The sequence below is a fragment of the Sturnira hondurensis genome, unplaced genomic scaffold (assembly GCF_014824575.4).
Source record: "Sturnira hondurensis isolate 20B ecotype Veracruz unplaced genomic scaffold, ASM1482457v3 Scaffold0022215, whole genome shotgun sequence".
NCBI lineage: Eukaryota > Metazoa > Chordata > Mammalia > Chiroptera > Phyllostomidae > Sturnira > Sturnira hondurensis.
The window spans coordinates 2,875,399-2,903,094 of NW_028094846.1; the positions used below are offsets into that span (position 1 = coordinate 2,875,399).

A 27,696-nucleotide genomic window follows, 5' to 3' on the forward strand; every position below is an offset into this window, starting at 1 on the left:
TTCTCTTTCTCAAATGCAGTTCGTCCTCTGCCCAAGGTGCACTCCTACCCCTTTAAAAGCCAGGTGTCCCCTGCTCCGTGATGGTGTCCCTGACTCTCCGGTTTTGGGCCTCCTCAAGCGACTTCATTCCCAAACTGCCTCTGCAGCTGACCTGCCCGTCTCCTCCCTCCTGGGGTCGGCGTGCAGCCCCGAGCGGAGCTCCAAGACGTGGGTGGGACACAGGCCTGAGCTGGTGGTGCCAGGGAAGCACACCCATCCTCCGGTCACGAGTCGCGTTCACGGAATCGGGGGACCCTGGGGGAACACAGAGACTTCAGCTCCTCCTGGCTCGTGAAACAAGGGGAACAGTGAAGTTCATTGTCCGGGACACGGTTTTCTGTGGCTGTCCCTCCTGCTCAGTGTCTTGATGCCCGTGGACTGTTGCTTCACCGACCGTCTGAGCTTCGGCTTTCTCACCTGGAAAATGGGTGTGATCATTGCTCCTACCCTAGAGCATCACTGTAAGGACTGAGAGAGAGAAGGCGTTAAAGTGCTTAGCGTATTTTGTGCTGGTCAGTTAGCACTACTCATAAAAGCGCAGTGTGAGCAAACAGTCGTGGCTATTCCCCTGGATGTATTGTACAGAGTTGTTGAAGTGATCGAAGTCAGAGAAGCAGTGAGTACAGGAGTAAAAGGGCAGAAGATCGGGTGAATGAAACACGACCCATTCATACGATGGCCTGATTCCCAAGCAGTGATGCAGAACATTGTGTGATAACGTGGGAAAGTTATCTTTAAAGACTGTTAAATTGAAGAATTAGATTACACATTAATAAGTCTTATTAGTGTGTCCTTTACTCATACGATGAAACACTTACAGAGGCAGTTTATGATTAAACACTGCCCAGAGGCAGTCACTGTTCTCTCTCTCTTTCTTTAGTTACTTTATGGTTGTTCAGCCACAATTGTCTGCATTCTCTGTTCTCTATAGAGTTAACCTGCTGTTCCTCTCCAGTCTCCTAGACAGGGTACGGATGCTGCTCTGTGTTGATTTTTCAAAGTCAGACAGTATTGACTGTCTTCTTGCCGTAGGAGACGAGAATTTAGTGTTCCCCCTTTCCCCCTACAATACAAGCTTCTCCTTTTATCATCCTAATATCATAAGTTTTTCAAAAATCAATATTTATATTTTTACCATTGTATTTCTAGCTGAAGTCTATCTAGTATACTGGGATTATATTGATTATACAGGGTCCAGCACAAAGGACGCCCGTTTTATTACAGAACTGTGTATTGTAGAATCATTAGCATGTGATTCTGTGACATGACAATGTCACACTCAAGCACACTGTGTGGCCTTTGGGGTGAGAAGTTCAAACTGAAGCTGAATCACCACACCCATACTGTCACCCCCCTACCCCCACCCCGGCAGGCCTTCCCTCCACAGGACCCTGAATTTCCTCTCTGGGACAAGTTGCTTTACCCCTTGTAGTTTGTCATGGCCTCTGGTTTTGACACTGATTTTCTTGCTTGTTAGTTTTTAATGTCCCAAGACTCTGTCCCCTGGTGGACGTGCCCTGTGTTCCCCTTCCTTGAGGGTGGCCAGGCCTCTGAGTGTGAAGGGTTTCAGTCCTGTGGTTACGTTGCTTTGCGGCACGAAGGACTGATTTTCGGGTGGAAGTAGGCTTCCTAATCAGCTGACCGACTCAGTGGAGGGAGGTCCCTTAGGTGGTCTCACCCAGTCAGGTGGACCCTACCTGAGGGGAGAAGCGGCAGCAGCTGCTTCCTCAGAATTTCTTTTTTAATTATCGTCTTGTTTTGGTTTGACTTGTATGTCAGATGGTCCCTGACTGTGCGGTCGGTCATATTTAACACTGAGACACATCTGCGATGATGGAATACCTATGAGTAAGGACAGAGCATGACAAGAGGTTGGCTTTCCCATGCGGTTGGGGCTGGCGGGGACAGGGGACAGGTCATTTCACGGAGGAATCAAGTCTCTTAACCTGAGGACTGTGCCTTAAGTCTCTGTCTTCAGTGTGGTCCTCACACCTGCCACCATCAGTGACGCCTGACTCTGAGGACAAAGCCTTCTAATCCCCTCTCTGTTGAGAGTCAGTCTCTCAGTTTTCTGACTCGTCACGGGAGGGACCACTGCCTGGCTGATGGCTAGGGGCCTCAAATGGGACTGTTTCTTATATAAACTTCAAGATACCGCCCCATCTGGTGCAGAACTGCCCACGGCCCCCCTTTCAGAGGCGAGTGATGGGCCGGTGCATCAGATGTTTCCATCCGTGCACAGACCGGCCCGCCCCTTGCGGTCTCCCAAGCCTTGGATTCCAGCTTACTCCGATCTGCTCTGTCAGTGACCGCTCAGCCACGTGCGCGCTCAGTTTCCCAAGTTTTCCCGACATCTCCTATGCCTCTTCTGTACCCTCCAACTTTGTGGGTGCACGTCAGATTTGGCCTTGGTGCCACGTTGGAGGGGTGTGCTGGGAAGCAGCCAGAAAGGCGTGCCCGTCTGCCGGCCCCGCTCAGAACCATTTCCAAGCTCCATCTTTTTAAAGGAAAAAATATACCAAACTTGTTGGCAAAGGTCAGCTGGCCAAGGTGTTGAGATTGTGAGAATTTTTCATTTCTTGTACTTTTCCAAAATTATCTAGAATAAGATACTTTGTAACTAGAAAACAATTATGCGAGTAAAACAATACTATTACATAGATGTATCCCTCAAAGCTTTTTATATTACTTTCAAATCCAACAGTTAGGTTGAACCTATACAATTGTTTCATTTTATTTTAAGATTATTTATCTATCTATAGAGAGAAGGAAGGAAAAGAGAAACAGAGGGAGAGGAACATCAATGTGTGGTTGTCTCTTAGGCACCCCCCACCAGGGACCTGCCTGCAACCCAGGCATGTGCCCTGACTGGGAATCGAACCGGCGGCCCTTTGGTTCGCAGGTACGCGCCCAATCCACTGAGCTACACCAGCCAGGGCAAAATTGTTGTTTGTTTTTAAATTCAGGGAAAACAAAGGTTGAATATCATCAATCCCATACAATTCAATCTAAAATATCTACTGTATGGCCCTGGCTGGATAGTTTGGTTGGTCAGATTATCCTCCGCATTTGCCAAGGTTATAGGTTCAATCCCCAGTCAGGGCACACATAAGAATCAACCGATGAATGCACTAAGAAGTAGAATGACAAATTGATATTTCTCTCTCTCTTTCTGTCTCTCAAAATGGATAAATTAAAAAATAAACTAATATAACCCAGACCTCAGAGGTGAAACAGCCCGGCAAGGGGAGCTGTTGACTAGACAGAACAGACTCCAGGTCACGAGCGTGTGAGCCACCTCTGCTGTGAGGGGTGACCCACAGCCGCTGTTCTCCCAGAGCCGTCTTCCGCAGGGCCCGCTGGTTGGAGAGACTCGGGTGCTAACCCAGTTTTCAGGAGCACACTGTTTCGGGCACGGCTAAGAAAAAATGCTGTTTTCTCCTTTTCTCCAACACACTTGACATGTCTCTGTATTAGAATTCTCTGGGCACGTGCCTGTTTTGCTGTCGGAGATTGTTAAACTGTTACAGGCCAGGGAATCCACACCCTGCTGGGGTTCATGGACTGTTCGGGGAAACCTTGTTTTCTGTATCATGGTGTTTCCATTATAAAGCTTCACAGAAGTTTCTCTCAGGCACATGGCTTGTTTTATTTTAGGAGCACAGACTAATGTATGCCAGATTGTGTTTCCCTTTCTGCCTTGGCTGATAGGAAGCTCAGAGCCACACTCGTGTCCTGGTTCTCAGCCTTTTGGAATCTCCACTTAGCTATCTCCTGGTGTTTGTGTTAATTTCTTACTGCTTCTGTAACAAACACCCCATGGCCTCCCCATCCCAGTAGACGGCCCTACGACCCCCTAACTCCCTGTCACCTCCACACCAGGTCCCTCATGCTGTTCTCTCATAGCTACTTCTGAGATGGACCTAGAGTCCAATCACATGTGCCACGGCCACCACGCCAGGCTGAGATGCCCCCATTTTTGCCTGACTTGACTTCCCTTTTTGCTTTTATTTTCCTTCGGTTTTGACCTTCCAACTCTCTGTTGTAGCAAGAAGAACCCACACCCCCCAGGGCCCACTCAGGGTGGAGGAGGAAATGCGGGTTCTGCCTGTCTGTGGGTGGGGTCCGGTGTCTGGAGCGAGGCAGGAGCATTGCTGGCTAGCCTCTTCCCGGGGATGTGGGGGTCCCCCTCCCCTGAGTGCCACAGACTGTCCTAGGCAGGGATGTCAAACTCATGTCCACCGGGGGCCCACCTAGGAGTAGTCACGTTTATGCAGTCCTGAAATTATGTGCGGCCCTTTGAAGGCAACCTCGAGGCTGCTGTGGCCCCGGGGAACAAGAGTGTGACACACCTGCTCTAAGGTGTGCTCTGAAAGGCCGGGCCGCCTCTCTGGACCCAGAACTAAGGCTGCGGTGGTCCTGGGTCCACAGAAATGGCCAAAGCGCACTCTCACTCGCTGGAGGCGGAGCGTTGCTGCCTCGGGGCGGGGGTGGGGGTGGGGGTGGGGGGAGGTGGTGCTGAGGAGGGTTCCTCCCTTGGGTCAGGGCTCAGACAGGGAAGACTGGGCTCTGGGTCCCAGGGCAGAAGGAGGAGGTTCAGAGCGCATCCGTCTGCGGGAGGGGAGCAGGGTGTGGATGTGTGTCGGGTCCCCCAGGAGAGAGGTGACCAGTCGGGGATGCCTGGGGGGAAGGGGTCCTCTGCTCTTTGGTCCTGATCTCTGACCTCTGACCTCTGACTCGGAGCTGTGGCATGCAGCCCACCTTCGCCCCCTGGTGTGGTGGTCACACTCCCTGGCGCGGTGCCTTCCGCCTCCACTTGTGCTCTCGTCTCCTGGGCCCGTGTCGGCCTCAAGTTTGTCCATTCCTATAGGTGCCACATGCCATGGTTTGTACACACACAGGATTTGCCTGATTGTGGCAGTCTGGGCCTGGAACGATTTTAATTAATGGGAAAATGGTCCTCAGTACGCTGATTAGACCTCTTCAGGTACAACAAGATAAAAGCCTGGTAATTTGGATGGAGTACGCTTCTTAAACGGTTCCTCTGTGCTCGGCAGCCAATGGCAGAGCTGGGCTCTCCTCCCCCTGATCCAATGAGTAATTAAGAGAGGGCTTTTTCTTCCCCCCTCGCCCCTCCCTGTACCGCCCCCCCCAGCTGAGGCTTAACAGGTTGGTGTATAATTTGGAGACTTTAAGGGGTGTCATGCTAGGAGCTTAGGCAAGAGCCAGGCATCTTCTCTCCAGCTCCCCAGGCCCTGGCCTCTCACGGTGGACTTGAGAGGGGTGGGAGGTGGCAGCGGGCAGGGCCCAGGGCACGCCGCTTGGCCCCGCGTTCCCTGTCCGAGAGCGGCCCGTGGCCATGAGTGAGCTGGGCGCGCAGAAGGCTGGCGACGGCTCCGTCTCCCGCCTGCTCACCGTGGTGGAGAGCGAGCTGCAGGCTGGCAGGGAGAAAGGCGACCCCACGGAGAAACAGCTTCGGATCACCCTGGAGGACGCCCCTCTCTGGCAGAGGTTCAAGGAGGTCACCAATGAGATGATCGTGACCAAGAACGGCAGGTGACTTGGTGTGCGGTCCCTGTGGGGGCTGCCTGGGCTCAGGGGGCAGTGGGACCCCCGGGGTAGTGAGGAGGCCGCCGTGGAATCTGGTGAAACACAGTCCCTAGAACTGTCTCACGTGCTGCTCCCGCCAACTTAATCAACTTCTCTGAGGCCGTCGGAGGAGCGGAGGGGGAAGCCACTTGTGTCGAGTGCGTCTGCGGTGGGGAGAGTCTGGGAAATCGCTCAGGAGTGGGGCATGGCCCCTGGGTCGGGGGATGCGCTCACCCTTCATACAACAAGGGCGGGTCTGGGCAGACGCGTGTCCAGGGGCAGACCCGAGCCCTCCCTCGGTGCAGGTGAAAGCCAAGTTTTTGTGGGAGCCGGGTGGTTTCTGCTCAACTGTAACGAACTTGCCAGAGACTTCTGACTGGTTGGAATTGTGAGCCGAAGGGCACATGTTCATCGTTGCCTGTCATTACCTCTGCTCTCCGGGGCGTGTTTGTGGCCTGTGCTTGGCTGAGTGTGTGTGTGCGCGTGTGTGTGTGTGTGTGTGGGGGGTGTGTGTGTGAGAGGGCGGGGGATGTGAGACGTTGTGGTCAAAGGTAACGAAACAAACGTCTCCCGAGAGAGGGGAAGGTGTCTTTATTTTTCTCGTTTCCACAGGTGAGGGGTTAACTGAACCTGATGTCTGTTGGCATTTCTTGGATTCTATTAACTTGCGTCCACTGAGGGGCTGTCAAGGTCATTTTAGAAGCTTTTGCTTAGGAGAGGAGACGCGACTATTTTGAAAGAGGATTTTGCTGCTCCCTGCCTGGCCGGACAGGCTCCCAGCGTTCAGCCAGCATCCACTCACCTTTCGGTCTACGCAGCGGGTGAGGGCGGGCAGGGCTGCAGCAGTCACCCCAAGAGGGACGCCCCATTCTCCAGGAGAGAGAAGCCAAGGACCTAAACGTCTAGAAGGCTTTTGTCCTCGTGGGAAGTGTCTCCTATTCCCGAGGTCGAGCTTTCCTGTTTTGTGAAAATGAAATGCTCGGGGCACAAAGTGAACCACGGCTTGGCGGAGTTCTCTAGGAGAACTCCGGAGTGGAGTGCCCGCCGTCACAGGACGCTGAAGTGCTTTGTCAGGGACAGGCGGGCCAGAAACGAGGGCACCGAGATCCACTGTGATTGCCCCTGGGGCCAGGGGTAGCGGAGTGGTCGGGTGTCTGTGCGTTCCGTCTTTCATCGGGCCCGCTTCTTTCCTGGGCGGGAAGTATTTCTTTTAACATCTATAATCGTTCCTGCTCTCGATTGGTAGCTGCACATTGTTTTGGGTAGAAAGAGATATAAACCCTGTCTTTCATTTGAAGGCGTCACCCCAGGTCCCTGGTTGGATTTACTTTCTGGGCAAGCGTGAGTGGTGGTACAGTTGTCAAAACATGACTTCTGATCACAGCGGTTACGCTGCCACCGAGCCTTGCGCCGTGTGCCTGGCCGTCAGAGTGGCCATTGGAAACATACAGTAAGTACAGTCACCAAGTAAAAATGTATTTCATCTCTTTCAATGAGGACTAAGGAAAAGTTTCTGATACCATTATAAAATTCAATGTAAATGTTATTAACATGAGTCATATTGGCCCGTACTTTCTCTTGCCTTTTTTACCTGTACAGTTTTTTCTCCGTGTTTAACATTTAGAATTCTTCCCATGGCTGAGTCATCTGATAGGAACTGTTTCGTGTAGGAAAAAATCCGACTGCGATCAGCTGGGTGTTCGTACTCTCTGGGGAGACCCTGCTGCTCTTCCCTCCTCCCTTAGATTCTCTTAAGGTCTCTGACCCTCTCTGGGTCCAAACTTTGCCAGGAGGTCTGAGCGCTCCTTCTTCAGATAAAGACGGGAGACGGCCTCTGCGGGGTCCGTGTGGGTGATGATGAAGGAGCTTCCCTGGGAAGGACGCAGCCTCTCAGTTGCACGGCCCGATGGTTGGTGGTGCTTTGCTGTCCCTGACAGAAACATGCCTGTCTTGCTTCGCCCCCTCTTTTCCCTCCTTCTTCATCTCCATTTGCCCCTTCTCTCCAACCGCCTGTTTCAGGGTGTCCTTTGCACCCATGTCCTCGGACTGCGTCCCCTCCAAAGACCCTCCCCACCGTCTCCCATACCAACTCCCAAACCCCAGGCGGGTGGGTTTGTGGCCCTTCCCGGTGGAGAGGAACATCCCTGGCGTTCAGCACCTGGCCTGGACCTTTTGTCCACGTCATGCGCGACCCCTGGCGGCCGTAGACAGTCTGACTTTTTGAAAAGCCTCCGGTGGGGTCATCAGCTCCTGTGTAGGGGGAGGGGAGCTCTCATGGGGCTGAGTAATGGCGAGTTTTGGAATAGCGCAGGAGGGAGTGTGATGAGAGAAGGAAAACCTCATTTTCAAATGGAGACCCATTTATTGGCACAAACAAGGCTCACGTCAAACGTGGATGAGTAGTACAGAGAAAGCGTTTTCCCGGAAAACACTGAACTGTCCCCCAACCTGGGCTCCGATGCCCTTCACACCTCCCTCCCTCCCCGTCTTCCTTCTACTTTATCCCCCCTTTCCCGAGTGTGTCCTGCACCCTCTTTTCGACTCATCTCCAGTCTTCAGAGCTCATTTGAATCATGTCCGGTGTATCTGCTCTCGGCATTTTCTCTGCATCCTTCCAGCTCAGGACTCTATTTTAGCTGCAGAAAAAAAAAGAGACTTATTTTAGGTTTCCGAGGCGAGTCAATGAAACCCCTCGTACCTCTTGTCTTCCTTACTGTCACTTCCTCCCTCCGGGGGACACGTTACCTTTCGTGTGTATTCTCACCCAAGTAAACAATGTCGACTTACTTCTGACTCAACTGGCCGTGGGCAGGCCCGTCCGCGTGCTGTCATAAAGCAAGAGTCGGTGATGCCAAATGGAATTCGCCCGCGGTGACCACGGGCGCTCGGTGTCCGCAGCCCGTGCTCACGGTTTCGGGGGAGCCCCATGCAGGAGCAGAGGAGACCCAGGCTGCTCACCAGGCAGGTCAGCGTCCGTGTGCCCCTCAGCCACGGACATGCCTCGCCGAAGTGTACCGTTGTGGTTTACGAGGAGTGCATGTACCTGTGTGACCTGTCCCTAACACGCACACGCAGGGGAGTGATGGCGGTGGCGCGGACATTGCAGTTTGGGGGGAGGCAGAGGAAGCCGTTGCCAAGCCGCGCCTCCCGAGTGGGGCCTTTGCTCCGCCCGCCACCCACAGCAGCCGCTGCGCCTCTGCTCCGTTCTTCTCGCAAACCTGCCTTCTCATACCTCCTTCACCCCCGCTGCCTCCAAGGCCCCCCGTTAGGGAAATGAAATGACAACTAGCCTCCCAGCTGAGCAACAGGGTTCGTGGGCAGCCCCACCGCCCATGGTTCCACCGGCGAGGTTTGGGGAGCGATTATTCACCTGCCACACTGTCTGTCTGTCTGTCTGTCTGTCCCCTCCCGCTCCCTCTCCCTCTCCCTAAGTCAGGGACTGACCTGTATGTTTCCTGGCTTCTTGGAGACTCTTGGGTATCTCTGGCGAGCTGCACCGTGGACAGAAGAGGTGGAAAAATCAACCCCAGGAGAAGGGTAGCTCACCCCTGGAAACAAGCGTGGCCATAGGCACTGCCCGCAGGTGGACCCATGTCGCGTCCCGGCCCCTGTGAGGTGGGAGGAGCCAAACACGGCTGGGCCCTGGGGTGAGCTCCAGTCCCCAGTACGAGATTTGTGGCCCGAAGACTGACTTACTTTTAATCCTCTTTGCGTCATGGAGATGAAAAAAGACACAGCGCCCCTTAAGTTCCTTCGTGTGGTGATAAAAAATACTTATCAGGCAATAAGCCATCACTTTTCTGGTGTCCTTCCCAGAGCCAGGACACAGTGGCTCCTTCTTTAATCTCTTGTTAATAGCTTTACTGTATCGTCATCACACACCCTGCGGTTCGCCTGTTTAATGTGTAAAACTCAAGGGTGTTGGGTATATTCACAGAAGTGTGCATATAGTCCCACAGATAATTGTAGAACAGTTTTATTGTGCCCCAAAGGAGCCCTGCATCCTTAGCTGTCACCCCCGGCCCTCCCAGTCTCATCAGTTTTGTCTCTCTGGGCAGAATTGCCCACTTTGCACGCTTCGGGCTGACGGAGTCAGGCCATGCTTGGTCCTTTGGGACTGGCTCTTGTTCCTGGAGGATAAAGTCTCCAGGGTTCAGGCGAGTTGCGGCCCTTTTATTGCTGACTAACACTGCTTTGTGTGACTCGACCCTGCTTTCTTCATTCACTCGTCACGCGTGTTGTTTCCCCTTTTGCCCAATGCCGCTGGGAGCACACGTGTCTTCATGTGCGTGCATGGTTTCCTTTCTCTGGCACATGCACCCAGGAACAGAATGGCTGGGTCGTGGGGCAGGTCTGCACTCAGCTGCTGGAGGAACTGCAGGACTGTTTTCCAAGGCGGGACCCTCTCCACTCCCACCGGCGGTGTGTGAGGGCGCCGGTTTCCCCACATCCTCCCCACGCTGGTTGCCATCCATCCCAGTGAATGGGAAGCCGTGTCTCACTGCAGTTCCCTTTGCATTTCCTGTTTGCATTTCCCCTCTGGCCAGTGATGCCTTCCACGCGGTTGCAGTTTCCCTAGAGTGTCGGGTAAGGCTGCTGACGGGAGCGAGAGAAGAGCAGAGCAGGCTCCAGGCTTCCCCTGCGTGAAAGGCCCTGCACCATGCTTCGGGAGGCCTGGCACGGCTGACCTGAGAGAGGGAGAGAGAGAGAGGGATGGCGGGAAGAGAGAGGGGGAGAGAGAGAGAGGGGCGGGCCCTCCAGCCTGGCGGCGGCGGGAGTGAGGATGGAGCATTGTCCTCCTCCCCGAGCAGCTCTGGCCTTCNTTGCAGTTTCCCTAGAGTGTCGGGTAAAGCTGCTGACGGGAGCGAGAGAGGAGCAGAGCAGGCTCCAGGCTTCCCCTGCGTGAAAGGCCCTGCACCATGCTTCGGGAGGCCTGGCACGGCTGACCTGAGAGAGGGAGAGAGAGAGAGGGATGGCGGGAAGAGAGAGGGGGAGAGAGAGAGAGGGGCGGGCCCTCCAGCCTGGCGGCGGCGGGAGTGAGGATGGAGCATTGTCCTCCTCCCCGAGCAGCTCTGGCCTTCTCCTGCCTCGACAGCCCAGGCTTGTTTGGACCTCGGGGTGCTGGGCTCTCGGCTCCTCCGTGTTCGGGTGCGTTTCAGTCACTCCTTTCTGGCATCTGCACCTCTCGTGACGTGGGTCTTAGCTCGGGGGTCAGCGGGGAACCACTGCGGTCCAGCTGAGTAGCTCTGTTCCCGCCTGCTCCGCCCTGGTTCTCCCTGCCGACATCACCCACGCGAGTCCCTTGGTGGCAGGCGGACAACCTGCAGTTATTTTACATCTGGAAAAAGAAACCTGTTTACGTTTCTGTGGCCTGCCGTTTCCGCCTGCACGTAAGCTTCGTGACTGTGACGCGGGGCTGGTCGCGTTCGGCCACCGAGGGCCCGCCTGCAAGAGCTCCTGGCGTGGAGCCCGCGCGTCACGCCGTTTGGTCAATGAGTAAATAAGCCTCTGGTGAGTGTCCAGATTTAGGAAAACATTGAGGGGCCGTCCTCTCTCCTTTGTGGCCCACCCACATTGGCCTTCTAGAAGAATGAGAATGAGAGAGAGGAGTGTGTGGCAAGGGAGGGCTGTGGCCGGAGGGAAAGGGCCCAGGCTTGTGCTTCCTGGGCCTCAGTCTCCTCGTCTGTGAAATGGGCATAAGAGCAGTTGTCTCCCAGGTGGAGTAAGGCTTCAGCGGGATACAGGCGTGGGAAGGCCCAGAGGCAGAGGAAAGCGCCGTCCAGGTTCACGCTCACTGCTTAGAAGACCACGCTGCATTCAATTGTCAGAACCGCGCCACGCTGGCAGCCCGTGTGTGGAGAAGACACGCCAGCTTTCTGTGCTTTGCCTGCGTTTACATGCCCTGGGTGTTCGTACCGAGGGAGCGTTCGCCACTTAACGTGTGAGGCAGCAGGCATGCGCAGTCCATCCCTCTTTCTTCTTTTAAAAAAAATAAAAAAACCTTGCATTTCAGAAAAGCCCTGGACCAGGATCAGACCTTGTCTGTGGTCCTCGGAGAGACCGGCCCAGCTGCCGGCTGGTGATCGGATGGCGCTGTCTGACCCCCGGACCCCTTCCCCCTCTGACCCCACGTTTGAGAGTCTCTACAGGCGATGCTGGTGTGGTCAGGGGCTCTGGGCCCACGCTGGGCCAGGGCTGCTAACGTAAGTGGACACGTGAGGACGTGTTGTCAGAGGGAATGGTGTAGTCGGACACGAAGAGGAGAGAACGAGTAAAACTCCTGCTGAAGAAACAGTGAGACGACGTGCCACTGGACGGGCTCCGACAGCACAGGCCGCCTCCTCATGGGGGTGCCGTCATTTTGGTCAGTAGGCAGGTGGAGCCCTGGCCGGGTTGCTCAGTGGGCTGGGGTGTGGTCCTGCAGACCGAAGGGTCGTGGGTTCGATTCCCGGTCAGAGCACATACACAGGCTCCAGGTTCAATCCCCAGTTGGTACCTGGACGAGAAGGCCACCAACTGATGTTTCTCTCTCACCTGGATGTTTCTCTCTTTCTCTCTAAAAGCAAAGAAAAAAAATATCCATAGGTGAGGATAAAACCAACCAAAAAAGAAAGACTAAATCATGTCATTAGGGAGGAGTGCAATGAAGTTAGGTGACACTCAGGTGAGCCCTGGATCGAAGGGGTGGTGTCCTGTGAGGCATTGCTCTCCTTAGAAATCGTGTTATTTCCTGTATGTGTCCTAACCCATTTATGTTCACTTTCTCCCTGTGAGCCCGCCATGGGGGAGACCCTCCTGAGGGGAGTCCAGGGAGGAGGAAGCCAGCAGGACCGACCATGGCCCACAGGTGACCCCAAAGTGTGGGGCCCATGTGCTGAGGGCGGTGAGCCAGCTGGGGAATGAAAATGGCGGCGCTGTTAAAGGTGGCAATTTACTGTTGTTTGAGAAGTAACTCACATGCAGTCAGATTCGCCCTTTGTACGTACCCAGTCCCGTGGTTTTGGAATGTCCCCAAAGTTATGCACGGGTCATGAAGACCCAATTTCAGGACATTTCCATCATTGGCTCCCCCCGACCATAGAAACCCCATTAGCAGCCACTCCCCTCCTGGCCGGACTTCTTACCTTCAGAGAGGAAAGCAGAGGGCAGGAGGGAGGCAGCGTCCATGTCCTTAGGGTTTCCGGCTCCCCAAGTCACTGCCCGAGGTTGGATTCTAGAGCCAAAGCAGAGCCTGGCCGGCTGAAGCCTCGGGCGTAAGGACAATGCGGCTGCTGGGCCCAGAGCACTCCCTAGGTGCCGGGCATTAGAAGAGGCACTTTGCACGAATTAGCTCCTTGAGTTCTTTTTTTAGTGAAAAAAAATTTTTTTTGATGCTCTCTTTGAATTCTTGCAGCAGCTTTGAGGCTGGGTGAGTGAGGCGATGAAATTCGGACGGGTTCAGAGAGGCCACGTATGGCCCTGTGTTCAGTAAGGGTGGGGGTGGGGACCAGGCAAACGGAACCGGAACCAACACTCGGACTCATTCTTTGTGTGGCCGGCTCTAGAAGCTGACTGTGAACTCAGCGCTGGGCAGCGACGTGGGCCTCGGTCAGCGTGATGGTTGAAGTGCCCAGGATCTTTGTGTTCTGCCCAGAGGAGCTTAGAAGTGGCCCTGAGGCAGGGCACCGAGAACCGGGACCCCACTGCGCGACCCACAGTTGCAGGACTAGGTTGGAAGAGGGGCCAGCGAAGGAGTTGGAAAGGAAATGTCACTGAGGTGGTCCAGCCAAGGGGACAAGTCCTGTGGGTATCCAGCAAGCTCTGGGAGCCTGGAGCCTGAAGGCCCGAGTCCTTCCTAGACCCATCCTCTCATCCGTCGGTCATTTCCTTCCTTTTCCATACGAAACAATTCCCGCTCCACCTTGTCTCAAAGCCGGGCACCGCTGCACCGTCGGATGTGCTCGGGGACCCTCACACCCTCCCCCGGGCCCACCCTGCCTCCTTGGACCCCTTCTCCGAGCAGTGGGCCCATCCCTTTCCCCTTCTCATTCTCCTCCCAGCTCATCAGAAGCACCAGGCCTTGGGCCGCTCCCTGGCACACCTCCTTTGTGATCGTCTTAGAGCCGAGGAGGCCCCAGGCCGGCAATCTGAGGCTTTCACGTTCCTGGTTCACCTGGGGGCTCGGGAAAGCAGATCCGGACTGAGTAGCGTGGAGTGAGGTCTGCGGGGCTGCATTCCTGCAGCTTCTGTTACACAGATGTGCTGGCTCGTGGGGCAGCAAGTGTCTGGACCCCGGAGGGAGAGCTTCCCCATCAGGGGATGCAGATGTAAAAAGTGGCATCGGCCAATCAGACAGACTGGGGGCCATCAGGTGGGAGGGGCTGTGTGCCTGGAAACCAGGTCTCTAGAGCAGCTCCGGATGCTGGTGAAGGAAAAATGACCCAAAGGGACTCAGAAGCCAGGCGGCGAGGGAGCTTCTGCAGAAGTTCCTGTGAGCAAACTCGCTGTGTGGTCTCCGCTCGCTGTGGGGGTGGAGGAAAGACCCATGAGTCCAGACCAGAGTGCGTCCCTCGGGCACATGAGAAGTTGGCTTTGCTGTCATTCAAGTTCAGAGTGTGCACTGGCCGGTGCTTGTCCCCCGAAGGTCTGGGGTGCTCTGCAGGGGTTGTAAAGGGCCTGAGGAAGAGACTGGGAAGGACAGCCCTGAGGTGTGGGGGTGGGGGTGGGAGTCCCACCCCTGACTTTGGGCTTCAGGTTCGTCTGTCAGGTGGCTAGATCAGTGGTTTCCATTGAACGTGAAGTGCAGTGGTTTAGAGGGAGACCCCAATAGGAAGTGCATCTGTGAGCAGAGACTCCAGTGGAATTTGGGCTGCCGGCTCGACCCCTCTTCTCTTGGCCTCCCCTAGGGTGTTCTGTGTGTCCCTGAGACCCTTCACGATAGAGCTCAGAGTGGACAGACAGCTGGACGAGGGGACCGGTGTCCCTGACACTCGAACATTCCTTCTGTGGCTCAGTTTCCGCCTTCCCTTTCAGACGGATGTTCCCTGTTCTCAAGATCAGCGTCACGGGGCTGGACCCCAGTGCCATGTACTCCCTCTTACTGGACTTCGTCCCCACGGATGGCCACCGCTGGAAGTACGTCAACGGGGAGTGGGTGCCCGCGGGCAAGCCGGAGGCCTCCAGCCACAGCTGCGTCTACATCCACCCGGACTCGCCCAACTTCGGGGCGCACTGGATGAAGGCGCCCATCTCCTTCAGCAAAGTCAAACTCACCAACAAGTTCAACGGAGGCGGGCAGGTACGATCTTGGCCGGCCTGGCCGCCGGCTGCCCCTCAACACCAATCAAGAAAAACAAGTGTGCATTTAGTCAATTAGAGGGGTCCTCACGGGCCTCTTCTCCCACGGGAGCCAATTATTCCCCGGAGTCCAAATGTAAACAGGAATAAACAGCTCTTAATTGGTGCTTTCAGTTTTTAATGGACTCCCTGATGCGGAGAGAGAGAGCTTACTTAAAATCGTGGGCCCTTTCACAGTTCTTCCAGCTGGGGAGGGAGGGGTGGGTGGAAGGTTTTGTTATTCCCTCTCCCTCTTTTTTGGCGAGAGTGTCGTGTTGGCAGTGGACAAAGGCCTCCGTCAAAGCTGCTCCTAATGAAATAATTGCTACCTCCACTTGGGCATTAGGATAATTATCAATGGACTATGGAATCAGCTCGGGGTTTGCAGAACACAGGGACAAACAAACCTCAAATTGGGAAGGGTTTACTTAAGGTTCTCAATTAGAGCGAACAAGATTTGGGGGCTTTTCATCTCTTTTGTTTTCTTCGGTGGGATTACGGGGACTCGTGTAGGGTGGTTCTTCACTTGATAACGTGTAGAATTTGGGGGGGGATTAGAGGGAAAGGTCTGTTCTCCCCATGTTTCTCCCGGCCAGTCTGTTCGCCCCCGCCCTGTCTGTCCGCCCTTCCCAGGTGTCAGCCCAGAGGGGAAGGTAATCCACCCAAGTCTTGGCCGTTTTCGGAAGGTTCCAGTTCTTTGTGAAAACAGGACATTGCAAAGTAAACTGTGTTGCCTTCCAGGTTTCACCACAGGAGATTTTCACCGGATCTTTTGCTGGAGGCGCGGGGCGGGTTTTCCGGCGCCAGTGGGCATCAGGGCACGCTCCTCTTCGGGGGTGGGGGGGTGGGGTGGGGGGGCCCTGGTGGGAGGAGCCCTGGCCAGGGGTTCAGCTGCTGGATTCCTCCGGGCCTGTGTTTTAATTGGTCAAAGTCGCAGGGTTCTGCTGAGAATAGGGAAAGGAAAGGAGGGAAGTCAGGGTTCTGGCAGAAAACGGAACATTCTTTAGAACAACTCCCTAGCAAACCTGCCTCCCCTGCCATAAACACCAACATTATGGTCCTGGAAGCTTCTGGGAAAATTCCCCCCTCATTTCGTAGACAGGTGTGGTGCCACCTCAGGTGACTGAGGATTCCCAGTGGGCGGCCCTGACTGGTGGTGTGGGGCTGGGGCCAACCACAGGGGGCAGCCCGTCCATCCCCCGAGGGAGCCAGGGCTTCTCCTGTCTTGTCTTCCTCCTCGTCTCGCTTCTCAACAGATCATGCTGAACTCTCTGCACAAATACGAGCCCCAGGTGCACATCGTGCGCGTCGGGGGCACCCACCGCATGGTCATGAACTGCTCCTTCCCGGAAACCCAGTTCATAGCTGTGACAGCCTATCAGAATGAGGAGGTGAGGGTGTGTGCATGTGTGTGTGAGTGCGTGTGACCCAGGAGAGCCTGGGGGGAGGGGGGCTGGGTGCTTTCATGGCCACCACCCATCTGGGCTGCCGGGTAGGCTTCCTGGGGGTCAGGTGTGCTCAGCTCACTGCTCCGTCTTGCCCGTCTGCCGGAGGCCCGCTGGCACTGCCTGTCCTGGTGGCACCGGGCATGTGGAGCGTCCTGAGAGACCCCACACAAATCTGTGCCCCTGGCCTGCACAGAGCTGGGGTCTCCCCTGCTCCGGAAGCTGGTCTGTGGTCACTGAGCCAAATCTGTTCCTCCGTTGGTGGTGTTGAGCTGTCTGCACTGCTGGCTGGCGGGTCTCTGAGCTCAGTTCGGTCTTTCCGTGAGGGGCTTGAGCCACTGTGGTCGTGAGAGCCAGGTCACCAGAGAGTGGCTGCTGAACGGGGGGAGGGGCAGGCGGTGTAGGTCCATCCTTGTCCTCTGGGGCCCCAGCACCTGCAGAGGTGTGGGTTCTTTCTGATTACACTTAAAACAATCTTTAAATGTAGAGGGACTGTAGACGTATATACAGAACATGTGTGGGGAAGACACACGGAGTTGGTATTTGTCATGACCCTGGAGGATGGGACCAGGGGCAGGGGGGAGGGGACACCTTTCTACCTTTGACCTTTCATTTCCACTGCACACTTCTGTACTATCCGTTTACTATGTGGGCATTTTAAAAGCCACATATACATGGCTGGTGTAGCTCAGCAGACTGAGCACGGGCCTGTGAACCAAAGGATCACGGTTCAATTCCCAGTCAGGGCACATGCCTAGGTTGCAGGCCAGTTCCCAGCAGGGGAAGCACAAGAAGCAACCATACATTGATATTTCTCTCCCTCTCTCCTTCTTTTCCCCTCTAAAGATAAATAAATAAAATCTTTTAAAAAGGTCACATGTATCACCTTGAACACCAGGCCAGGAGAAAGATGAGGACATGCCCACATGACCCAGAAGGGTCCTCCCTTCCTCCTGGGCTTCCCCTCCCCCACCCCCGCTCCAGGGCCAGAAGGAGGGTAGCACATTTCAGGCCTTGGCTGATGGAAACGTTCTTTTTAATATTGTTCATTCAGCAGATTTTTTTGAGGGCGGCCACCTGCTTGCTGGGTACTCCATGGACTGGGAATATAGCAGTGANGACCAGGGGCAGGGGGGAGGGGACACCTTTCTACCTTTGACCTTTCATTTCCACTGCACACTTCTGTACTATTCGTTTACTATGTGGGCATTTTAAAAGCCACATATACATGGCTGGTGTAGCTCAGCGGACTGAGCACGGGCCTGCGAACCAAAGGATCACGGTTCAATTCCCAGTCAGGGCACATGCCTGGGTTGCAGGCCAGTTCCCAGCAGGGGACGCACAAGAAGCAACCATACATTGATATTTCTCTCCCTCTCTCCTTCTTTTCCCCTCTAAAGATAAATAAATAAAATCTTTTTAAAAAGGTCACATGTATCACCTTGAACACCAGGCCAGGAGAAAGATGAGGACATGCCCACATGACCCAGAAGGGTCCTCCCTTCCTCCTGGGCTTCCCCTCCCCCACCCCCGCTCCAGGGCCAGAAGGAGGGTAGCACATTTCAGGCCTTGGCTGATGGAAACGTTCTTTTTAATATTGTTCATTCAGCAGATTTTTTTGAGGGCGGCCACCTGCTTGCTGGGTACTCCATGGACTGGGAATATAGCAGTGAATATAACAGATGTGCGCTCTGTCCCCAGGCACTTAGGTCCCAGTGGGGAGAGAGGAAGACCAAATGTAATATGTCATGTGTCTCCCATGTCTGACTCATGGCGTATGCATGTCAGGTGGCCCTGAAGAAAAACAGAGCAGGCTAAGGCCGGGGGACACCGACTGATGGTGGGAGTGAGAGCTGGCATTCCGAGCCATCAGGGTCCCTTGTCGGTGACTATTCAAGGATGCGGGAGGTGATGCTAGATGGCTCTCTTGGGCGGGGGGCGGGTCTCCCTGCCCTGCCTTCCACTGTGTCACCAGTGACCAGAAACGCAGCTGACACTGCGTTTGGGGGGCGAGGGTCCATCACTCCCTCCTTGTTGCACCCCCCCCCCCGAGTCCTTCCATGATGGCCTCCCAAGTGATCGTGTCTGGCTTAGGTTGCCCGCCCCCCCCCCTCTGAGGGGTTGTACCTGTCATAGACTAACTGACCAAGTTTTGGGGGCAGGGGATGAAGCAGAGACAAGCTTTGTCTCCTTAGTGGCTCGAATTCCGGAGGTCGCTCACTCAGCCTTAGCTGTGGGGGCAGTTACAACTCCTGGAACCAGGCAGAGCGGTTCCCAACACGGGGGTGGGGTGGGGGACAGACACAGGGAGGGGGGTGGTTCTGACTTTGCGGAAGGAAATGGGAGAGGAGATCGGGTTCTGTCTGCTTGCGCGTGTCGCAGTTTCACTGACACTTCTTGTCTTTGTGAACTAAGATAACAGCTCTCAAAATCAAGTACAACCCCTTTGCCAAGGCCTTCCTGGACGCCAAGGAGAGGTGAGTCGAGACGCTGCCGTTGAATCTTCTGCACTGACTTCTGCAGATGGAAAAGGCGCGGTCGCCCAGCGGGAGCTAGGCTCGTGGCTCTGGCTTTGCCTTTGAGGGAAGTAGGTTTTCAGTATTTAGGTTAATATTTAACAAAGCCAGTAAGATTCCACAAACTTGTGATTATCTGTTCCTTATAAAAGAGGTCCAGGAGATGAACCTCTAGCTGGCGATGTTTGGTTGGCTGTTTCGCTATAGATTCTTGAAGTAGCATGACCACATTTAAAAATAATGAGGTGTTTAGATTTTACCTAGTTCACTCTGTCACTCCCCAATTATATTTTATGGTTTCAATCAGTTGCATTAAAATTTACATTTAGCTGGGAAAGGTGAGGCATTCATAAAGGTACGAGGCTCACCTCTTTTAGCTCTGAGAGAAGTTAGAGACTGGGATGAACGTGATTTACCACTTTGGGCTGTGATTCAGTGCCTGAAAAATGGAAAAATAATGGTGCTTATCATTGACTTCCGTCAACAAGGCCTGGAGTGTAGATGTGATCACCACTGATTTTATTGTCTGAGTTCCAAGCCTTTTTTGATACCTCCTGTAACTGTCCAATTTTCCCTTTTTGTTGAAAGGCTTGAGGTTCATGGACAGCCATTTGTAATGTGTGCCCCAGATCTGTCCTGGCAATCTCTGACTTACCCTCGATGATGTAAAAGACATACCTATCACTTTTTCGGATAAATAGGGGCCTAAAGAAAATCCGATAGGTGAGATGACAGAGCCCGGGTTCGAGTGGTAGGAACGTGGTGTGATCAGGAGGATTTAGGGCTTGGGGTCAGAGGCCCTGCCTTGAAGTCTGGGCTTTGCTGTTTCCTGGCTGTCTGATCTGGCCGACGTCAGTGTACCTCCGAGACCCACTTTTTAAATCTGCAAAATGGGCGTAGTAATATGTCCCGTGCAGGCTGGTTGGTGCACTAGCCTAGTGCAGCTGTGGTTGCTCCTTGAAGTCCCCTGCAAACCTCAGCTGTCGCTGGTGTGTGCATTTTGTCCGGCGGGAGCCATGGCCACGGGTCAGGAAGATACCCAAGTAGGGGCGTCATAAATGCGGCAACTTGGAGAACCATACCATTGCAATGCAGAGAGCAATTGCCCACATCCGTGAAGTGTCGTGGAGGAAGGGGAGCGGGGACAAGGTAGTCGCTTCGAGAAAAAAGGGTGTTTGGTTCTCAGGAGACTTGGGGCCGACCAGTGCGGTGAGCTGGATGGCGTGTTTTGCTCCTCTTTCAGGAACCACCTAAAAGATGCTCCGGAAGTCATCTCCGAGAGCCAGCACTCGGCCTGCTCCCGCTGTGAGTGGGGGCGGGGCGGGGTGGGGCGGGGTGGGAGGCCCGGGGTCATCTCCCACCACACCCGACCCCTCACCTGTCCCGACTGCTCCCTACCCACCCAAGTCTTCCATCCACACCCAGCGGGTTATTTCTTCTGCTCTAGACAGGTCTCTGCACTTGCAAGAGTTCCCAGAGGGGACCAGTGTTCCCAGGGGCGTCAGCAAGCCTTAGGCGGCAGACAGGAGTGGGAAGGATGAGTTTCTCAGACTCTAGCTTCTTGTCAGTGAGGCGGAAAGACCCCGGACGTGCCCCTGGGTGCGTCCCCTACCCTCACCCTCTGCGCTCCGGCCTCTGTGTTCTGCATTTCCCATTGTTTGCACTTGGTCGCTTTCCTGTCGGTCACCACGGCCAGCCCTGTGAGGCTGCAGCAGTGACCCAAGGTCAGGGGTGTGGGCGAGGAAAGCTAACCCTGGTGTTGGTGGCATGCCCTTTAATTCAGATTGTAGTATTTGCTAAGATGTCTTCCGCCGTTTCCCAGCTGGGGAGTCCCTCCCCCCACTGCCCTCTCTCCCCGAAACCCTGCTGCGTCTCCCTCCACTGCAGAAGTTTGAGAGGAGCCACAGAAAGAGAAGCACTCTGCAGAGTGACTGGGAATAAAAGGTTTTCGTGAAGATGGGACCTTGGGCAGAGCCGCATGTCTGCAGTGTTCGCTCATTGCAGGCTTCTGAGCAGCCGTCTTGCGCTGCGTGCCTAGTGGGTGGCGAACTGGGTTCTGGAGAGACACTCGCCTGGCTTTGCCCAACCGGACCCCTAAATTTGGTCCCATTGGCAGGTGGGGACTCTGTGGCTCCCATGTCTAGGCAGCATTGGTGCATGGAGAGGACCACAGGGGAATGCCTCGCCCACACTTTGTAAGGTGAACCCTGTACAATTTGCTTACTTACCCTTAGCAAGCATTCAGCAAAGGCAGCGGTCGGTAATAAAAGACCCGCTTCCGTTTTTCTGAAACTCGGTGACAACCCTTAGTCAGAGCATTCCTGAGGAACAGCTGTGGTCCCGTCTCCGTGGAGAGGCTGGCCTCTGAGAGGATGTGCTGTGTGTCTCAGGGTGGCATTACTAGACCTCTCTGTGTGCCTGTGACTCACTGGGAGCGGAGCCTTCTATGAGAATCCTCACTCACTTTCTCTTGTCATAGCAAAGAGGCTCGTGACATAAGCTGCACCCTTCCGACAATTTCCAAGTGTGCGCTAAACACCATTGTCCAGGAGCACATTGTAGTGCAAACGGTCCCCGGAACCAACCCGCAGAACGAATCCCACAGACAACTCCTCTCCTGTCCTCCCCGGCAAAGCGCGTTTCGGCCTCTACCCTACAGCTGCCCTTTCCTCGCTCTGTTTCCTCCCGATACCTGATGGGGGGGCGGGGATCACACAGCCCTTGTCTTTGTACAATTGTCCTTGTTCTTGTTTTTCAGGTTGTTTGGGCTCTTCGGGGTCTTTTGAGAGTTCGTATGGACTTTAGCTGCTTTTTCTGATTCTGCCCCAAATGCCACTGGGACTCCGGCAGGAGTGCCGAGAAATCTGTCCGTCACTTTGGGGCACATGAACATTTTCATAATATTAAGCCTCCAATTTGTGAACACGGAAGGTTTTCTTCGTCGCCTATTCGTATCTTCTCGAATGTCTTTCGGCAAATGTTTTGTAGTTTCCCCCTTGGCCTATCTTTTGCCTCCTTGGGAGTTCGTTCCTAATTATTTTATTCTTTTTGAAGCTCTTGCAAATGGAGCTGTTTTCCTGATTTGTGCTTTTGGGGCTGTTCATTGTTGGTGTATGGAAATGCAGCTGATTTTCTGTGTCCTGTGACTTTGCCGAATTTGTTGGTTCTAACACTTGCGTGTGTATGTGTGTGTATGTGTGTGTGTGTGTAAGCTCCAGGGTTTCCTCCCTCTAAGATTATGCCAGCAGCGAACAGGGACGATTTCATTCCTTTCCAGTTCAGACACCTTTTCTTTCTTTGCATTATTTGTTTATTTTGCCTGAGGGCCGTGGCCGGGACCTCGGTGCTACGTTGAACAGAAGTGGCAAGAGTGAGTCCCCTTTGTGTTGTTCCTGGTCTTGGGGGAAAGACTTCCTGTTTCTGACTGTTGAGTTTGGTTGTGGGCTTGTGGCCTCCATTTCGTTGAGGCAATTTCCTCTTCTCCCTAGTTTGTTGTGTGTGTGTTTTTTAAATCATGAAAGCATGATACCAAAATACCTTGCCAGAGCCTTGCAGTGAAGGCACGCCAACCCGCCCCCTTTTAGCTCTGGGATCCTCTCCGTGGGGGTGATGGGAGGCCGGGAGCCGACACAGAGCAGCCTTCGCCCCGTGTGTGACCGCCCCGGACAGCGGCCGTGGGTCAGTGAGCTGCACACACAGCCAAGGCCTCCTCCTTCTCCTCCTCAGACTGACTCTTAATTCTGCTCAGTGAAATCAGGAGCAACTTAAGCTTTGAGTTTCCATTCACTTATATATGCAAGCAGTCTTCCATCGCTGTGGTTCCAGGGTTGCAAACTTGGATAGGACCTGTCAGTCATCCATCTCCAGAGAGACCAAAGGAAGGGGCGTGGCGGGGGGGCGTGGTATCTCTGTCTACAAGGCAGATGTGCAGTGTTGTTTGCGTACAAACGTGGCCGTGCCAAGTGACCCGGAGCCCGATTGTGGGTGTCAGGCTCCGTGTCTCCCCCTTGTCGGTTCCAGGGGGCGGCTGGATCTTCTCCAACCCGGACAGCGCGTGCCCCGCAGGAAACGCCAGTTACCAGTACGCGACCCCTTTGCCTCTGTCTGCGCCCCACACCCACCGCGGCTGCGAGCGCCACCCTGGCCTCCGGGGACACCGGCAGACCCCCTACCCTTCTGCGTACGTGCAGAGAAACCACGCTGCCTCAGGTGTGTGGCTCTGCCCGCGGTGACACCCTTGGGGGCTGGGCTGCGGGTGGGGCTGGGGTGGGGAGGAGAGAGGTGGAGAAACAGCAGGTGGAAAGAAGTGCCTGGAGACGGAGCCCCTTTCGCCTGACGTACGTGGGACTCTGCTGTATGTTAATCAGTTTAATGTTTTCTTGTACATACCAGTGGCTGACTGCGCAGTTATAACATTGCTGGCATTTCTGTAACTTTTTCAAAAGACACCAAGTCTCCTGGTTCTAATGGGCCCGGTGGCTCTGAGGGTCACCAGTTTGATTCCCGGTCAGGGCACATGCCTGGGTTTTGGGTCCAGTCTGGACGGGTCGCATTGGAGAGGAGGTTTCTCGTTGGCCCCTGTAGTGCAGCCACAGCTGCGTGTGGCCCCAGGATAATGCTGCTGGTCACCGTCTTTGTAAGGTCTGCGTGCTTCGTCCACTGAACCACTGTTATTTCTCCAAAGTGAATTTGATAGAAAGCCCCGGCAACAATCTGCAAGTTTTCTCCGGAGCCGACAGCTGGACTTCCTTACCCGCCACCCCGCATGCCAGCCTCCTGTCTGTGCCTCACACCAGTGGCCCCATGAACCCGGGGCCCAGGTAAGACCCACACCTGCAACTGCCCATTGGTCCCAGGTGGGGGGGGGGCACACGTCGGCACTGGGGACGCAGGGGCATCCTTCTCCCAGGCTGCCGTGGGCCCCTCCTGTACCGACTTCTGAGCCACGGGGCCCTGAAGAAGAACAGGATGCACTTCAGCTCCTGCAGGAAGGGAGGTGGGGAAGCAGCTGCTTGCCCCGCGCCAGTTTTGGGGGACCTTTGGTATTTTACTTTGAAATGGCCTGGGATCATTTGTCTCAAACCAGCCAGAAATGCTGTAAATGGAGGTGGTAGCAGGTAGATGATGAATACAGGGGGGTCGGAGGGGAAGGTGCAAGCTGACACCGAGAATTCAAGACCTTTGTCCGGATTCTTCTACGCTGCCCACCCTGACAGGAGGTGTCTGGCTCACGATGCAGGTATCAGGGCACAGTGTAGTATATGGGGGGCATCACATAACTCTCACACCAGAGATCTGTGTCGGTTCTGACTTCTGGAACCTGGTGTGGGGAGCGAGCGAAGGGGGCCTGGGGTCAGGTGGACGTGGGCGGGAGTCCCAGTTCTCCCTGGATTGACTTGGTGACCGTGGGCAACTGTCTGAGCCTCCCGGAGCTTCAGCCGTCCTGTCTGTGATAAGATGAGCTGCTCTGTGGCGCTGCAGTGAGACCGAGAGAAGACGCGTCCGAATGCTGTGCGAGCAGTGAGTTCTGCGTTGTGTCCGCTGTTGTGCTCGACAGGAGGGTGCAGAACTCTGAGGAGGCCCAGAGAGGGGATTCAGAGTTCAAAGACGGCCTGGGGGTGTGGGAGGACATGCGAGTTCGTGGGCCTGGAGGAAGTGAGGAGGATGCGGGGCCTTGGACCGCAGCCGTACTTCCGCCGCTTTCTCGTGCTCGAGAATCACCTGGGATGTCGATCAAGTGCACAGTTGGGGCCCCAGAGCCTGTGTTTGCCGCAGGCTTCCAGGTGGCGCTGATGTGGCTGTAAATGTGACCTTGCTGTTGCTGTGGCCACAGGGGTCCACCGCCAGGCTGCCCAGTGCAGCCCCACCAGCCGCCTGGGGCCACCGAACCTTTGAAATGCAGCTCATCCAAGTTAGGAAGGCTTAGTACAAAGCAAAGAATTAAAAATAAAATCAGTGATTTTTTTTTTATATCAAAGGGAATAGGAAATACTTTCAGTTACCTAAAATGGTATTAACAATCAGAGCTCTATAACTATGTGGCCCCTAGGAAATTTGGTCCGGCATTTGGGGGCTCACGTTCCATTTCCACGAGCGCGTGACTGGGCAGTGCCAGGAAGTGGGAAGGAACGTCCTTAAGGATGTGAAGTGATCACGTGCCGAGCCCTGTACTGGACACTTTATGGGAGTCGCTCACAGTGCTCAAAGGCATCCACAAGGCTGGGATTAAAACGCCTGCTTTACTGATGGAGGAACTGAAGCTGAGCAGCGTTAGAAACTTCCAGAAGGTCCCTCAGTGAGTTATGTGACTCAGAGCCCGTGGAGTCCCACAGCTGTCAGAAAGGGGCCCCAAGCCACGTCGCAGAGGAAATTGGGGCCAGGGTCCCTGCAAGCTGAGCTGGAAGGGAAGAAAGAGTCCAGGGCGGGCTCCTTCAGGTTTTATGGGGGCCAGTGATGCCTGAAATATGGTGGGGTGCAGGGGGCATTGTCCCCCTGCTTTCCTCTGTGCCCTGTTGAACCCGTTCCCGCTCCTTAAAGATTTTCTCGAGGAAAAGCCACGAGTCAGAACCATCACTGGGTGATGAGTCTGTTCTCAGGTCAGAATGTAGTGCTGACGAGGGGCTCGGAGCCCTGGAGGTCACTCTGTCGCTTCCAACTGCTGTCCTTCCCACCTGGGTCCTGTGTCAAGGTGCAAACTTGGCCCCACCTGACAGTTGGCTGCATCGCTTTGAAAGATCCCGATGCCCGGCCTTGTGCCCAACCGGGCAAGTCAGAGTCTGGGCCTGGGACCCCGGGGGCTCCTGGGACCTCTGGGGGGCTCGTGGTGCAGCCAGTCCTGTGAATGGGAGAAGTCCCGAAAGTGGTCCAGCTGCCGGCCTTTCCACCAGGGGCCGGCAACGGGAGAATTTATCGATGGCCACCCTAGGCTGAGTGCCCTGTGCTGGGCACCGCCTTCTCATCTGATCGAGCCCTCCCAGCGATATCCTGACATACGTGTAATCATCACTCCCAGTCTGGAAGATGGGGCAACTGAGGCTCGAAGGCGTTAAGTACTTTGATGGAGGTCACAGAGCTAATAGTGGGAGAGGCGGGATTCTGTCCCAGGCTTTCCGGCCGTCGTGTGTCCGGCGATGATGCTACGTGGCCTGTCCCAGCCAGTGAGGCGTCTCCCGCACCCGTCAGACCGTCCAAATGCCCCTTTCACACCGCCTGTCCTCTGCATAGGCCTCGAGGGAGGCGCAGAGACGTAACTATGAGAGCGGCTTGCTAGTGGCAGGGCCAGACTCAAAACTCAGGTCTCGGGGACACCGATCGTAGGCTTATCCTGCTTCCCTGGGCCGCTTCCCTGGGCTTCTCTGCAGAAACAGGGCCTGTTGGTGTTCGAGCTGGAAGTCAGGTTGTGGCCAGGAGACCCCTCTTAGGCCCGCAGCCCTCAATGCTGTGTGCTTGTCAGGGGCGATCCCACGTGGGAATGCCACCCATGTCCCCCTCTCTTTTTCTGTCTCTGCAGCCCCTACCCGTGCCTGTGGACCATCAGCAACAGTGGCGGAGGCCCTGGCGGGTCGGGCCCAGAGGTGCATGCCGGGTCCCCGGGAGCATTTCTCCTGGGCAACCCCGCAGTGACTGCGCCCCTCTCCACCCAGGCACCCACTTCGGCAGGTGTGGAGGTTCTGGGGGAGCCCTCGCTGACCAGCATCGCCGTGTCCACCTGGACAGCAGTGGCCTCACACCCATTCTCCAGCTGGGGTGGTGCGGGTGGGGGTGGGCGCCATTCTCCCTCCTCACTGAACAGCTAGGCAGGGTCTGAGGGTGGACGTCTGCAGAGGACTTTCTGGTGTCCAGCACTTAGAAACCCCACCCACCGATTCCAGTGAGTGAGGCCGCAGGCCCTCGCCCCTCCCCAGCAAGCTGCAGGGTGGGGTGGGTTCTCACATCTGCCTACTAGCAGGTGGTTCGGTGTGGACGATGCTAGTTACGTCCTTGGATCTTTCTACCCAGATTTCCTGCGTTCTCATTCCCTCTGCAGCGTGTCCACGCTGCGCTTGGGCAACGGCAGGTCGATGAGCACCTTCCTGGTGCCTCGCCCTTCCTCCCAAGTGATTCCGGAAGGCCACACTCCTCTTCGGTGACAGGGTGCAAAGCTGTTAACTGAGCCAGGTTGGCCTACCTGAGGCCACACCCCCGGTCACTTTGCGCAGCCCTGGAAGGGGTGTGTGGCTACAGGGGTTCTACCCTGACTGACAGAGAGGCCGCAACTCAGAGTGAAGTTCACAGAGACAGAGCTGCCCATGGTGTTCAGCAGGCAGCCTGGGACTGAGAAATCGAGACCCTGTGGCCTCCTTGCTCAGGAACCTCCTCCCGTGCCTGCTGGAGTCACACCTCCCACCACCAGGAGGCGCTCTACCATCCCACCTCGCAGCTTCCCCAGCTGGGGTTCTCCGTGACCCGGTAGCACCCTGGACTTCAGTCCAGGGGGACGGTCTGCCTCTGTCTCTGTGCGTTCGATGGGCTTTCATGCCGCTGCACCTTCTCCTGTGCCCGAGCCATCCTCTGCCCAGCCCCACTGTGCAGACGCCACGCCTCTCCTGGGTCCGTGCCGATGTGGATGCCCCGCCCACGGCGCACTTGGGCCCTCCCCGTGCCCCATTCTGCCTGTGCTCTCTGACGAACTGCAGGCGTACCCCTCCCTCACAGGCTGCAAGCCCCTGGGACCGAGGCCTCACCCTGTCTCCGTACCCACGCCTTGGTTTGTGCCTTACCTGTTGTAGGTGCCCAATAAACACCGGCCGAGC

General features: G+C 55.3%; 1 protein-coding gene across 1 annotated transcript; it reads left to right on the forward strand.

Annotated features, from left to right (window-relative positions):
- The first annotated feature begins 4,667 nt into the window (after positions 1 to 4,667).
- TBX19 (T-box transcription factor 19) lies at positions 4,668 to 27,696 on the forward strand. Its single transcript, XM_037035108.1, has 8 exons — positions 4,668 to 5,595; positions 14,641 to 14,905; positions 16,200 to 16,334; positions 18,804 to 18,865; positions 20,148 to 20,209; positions 22,925 to 23,113; positions 23,589 to 23,724; positions 26,415 to 27,696. Exons 1-8 carry the CDS (start codon positions 5,399 to 5,401, stop codon positions 26,698 to 26,700), a joined length of 1,332 nt encoding a protein of 443 aa, XP_036891003.1. The 5' UTR covers positions 4,668 to 5,398; the 3' UTR covers positions 26,701 to 27,696.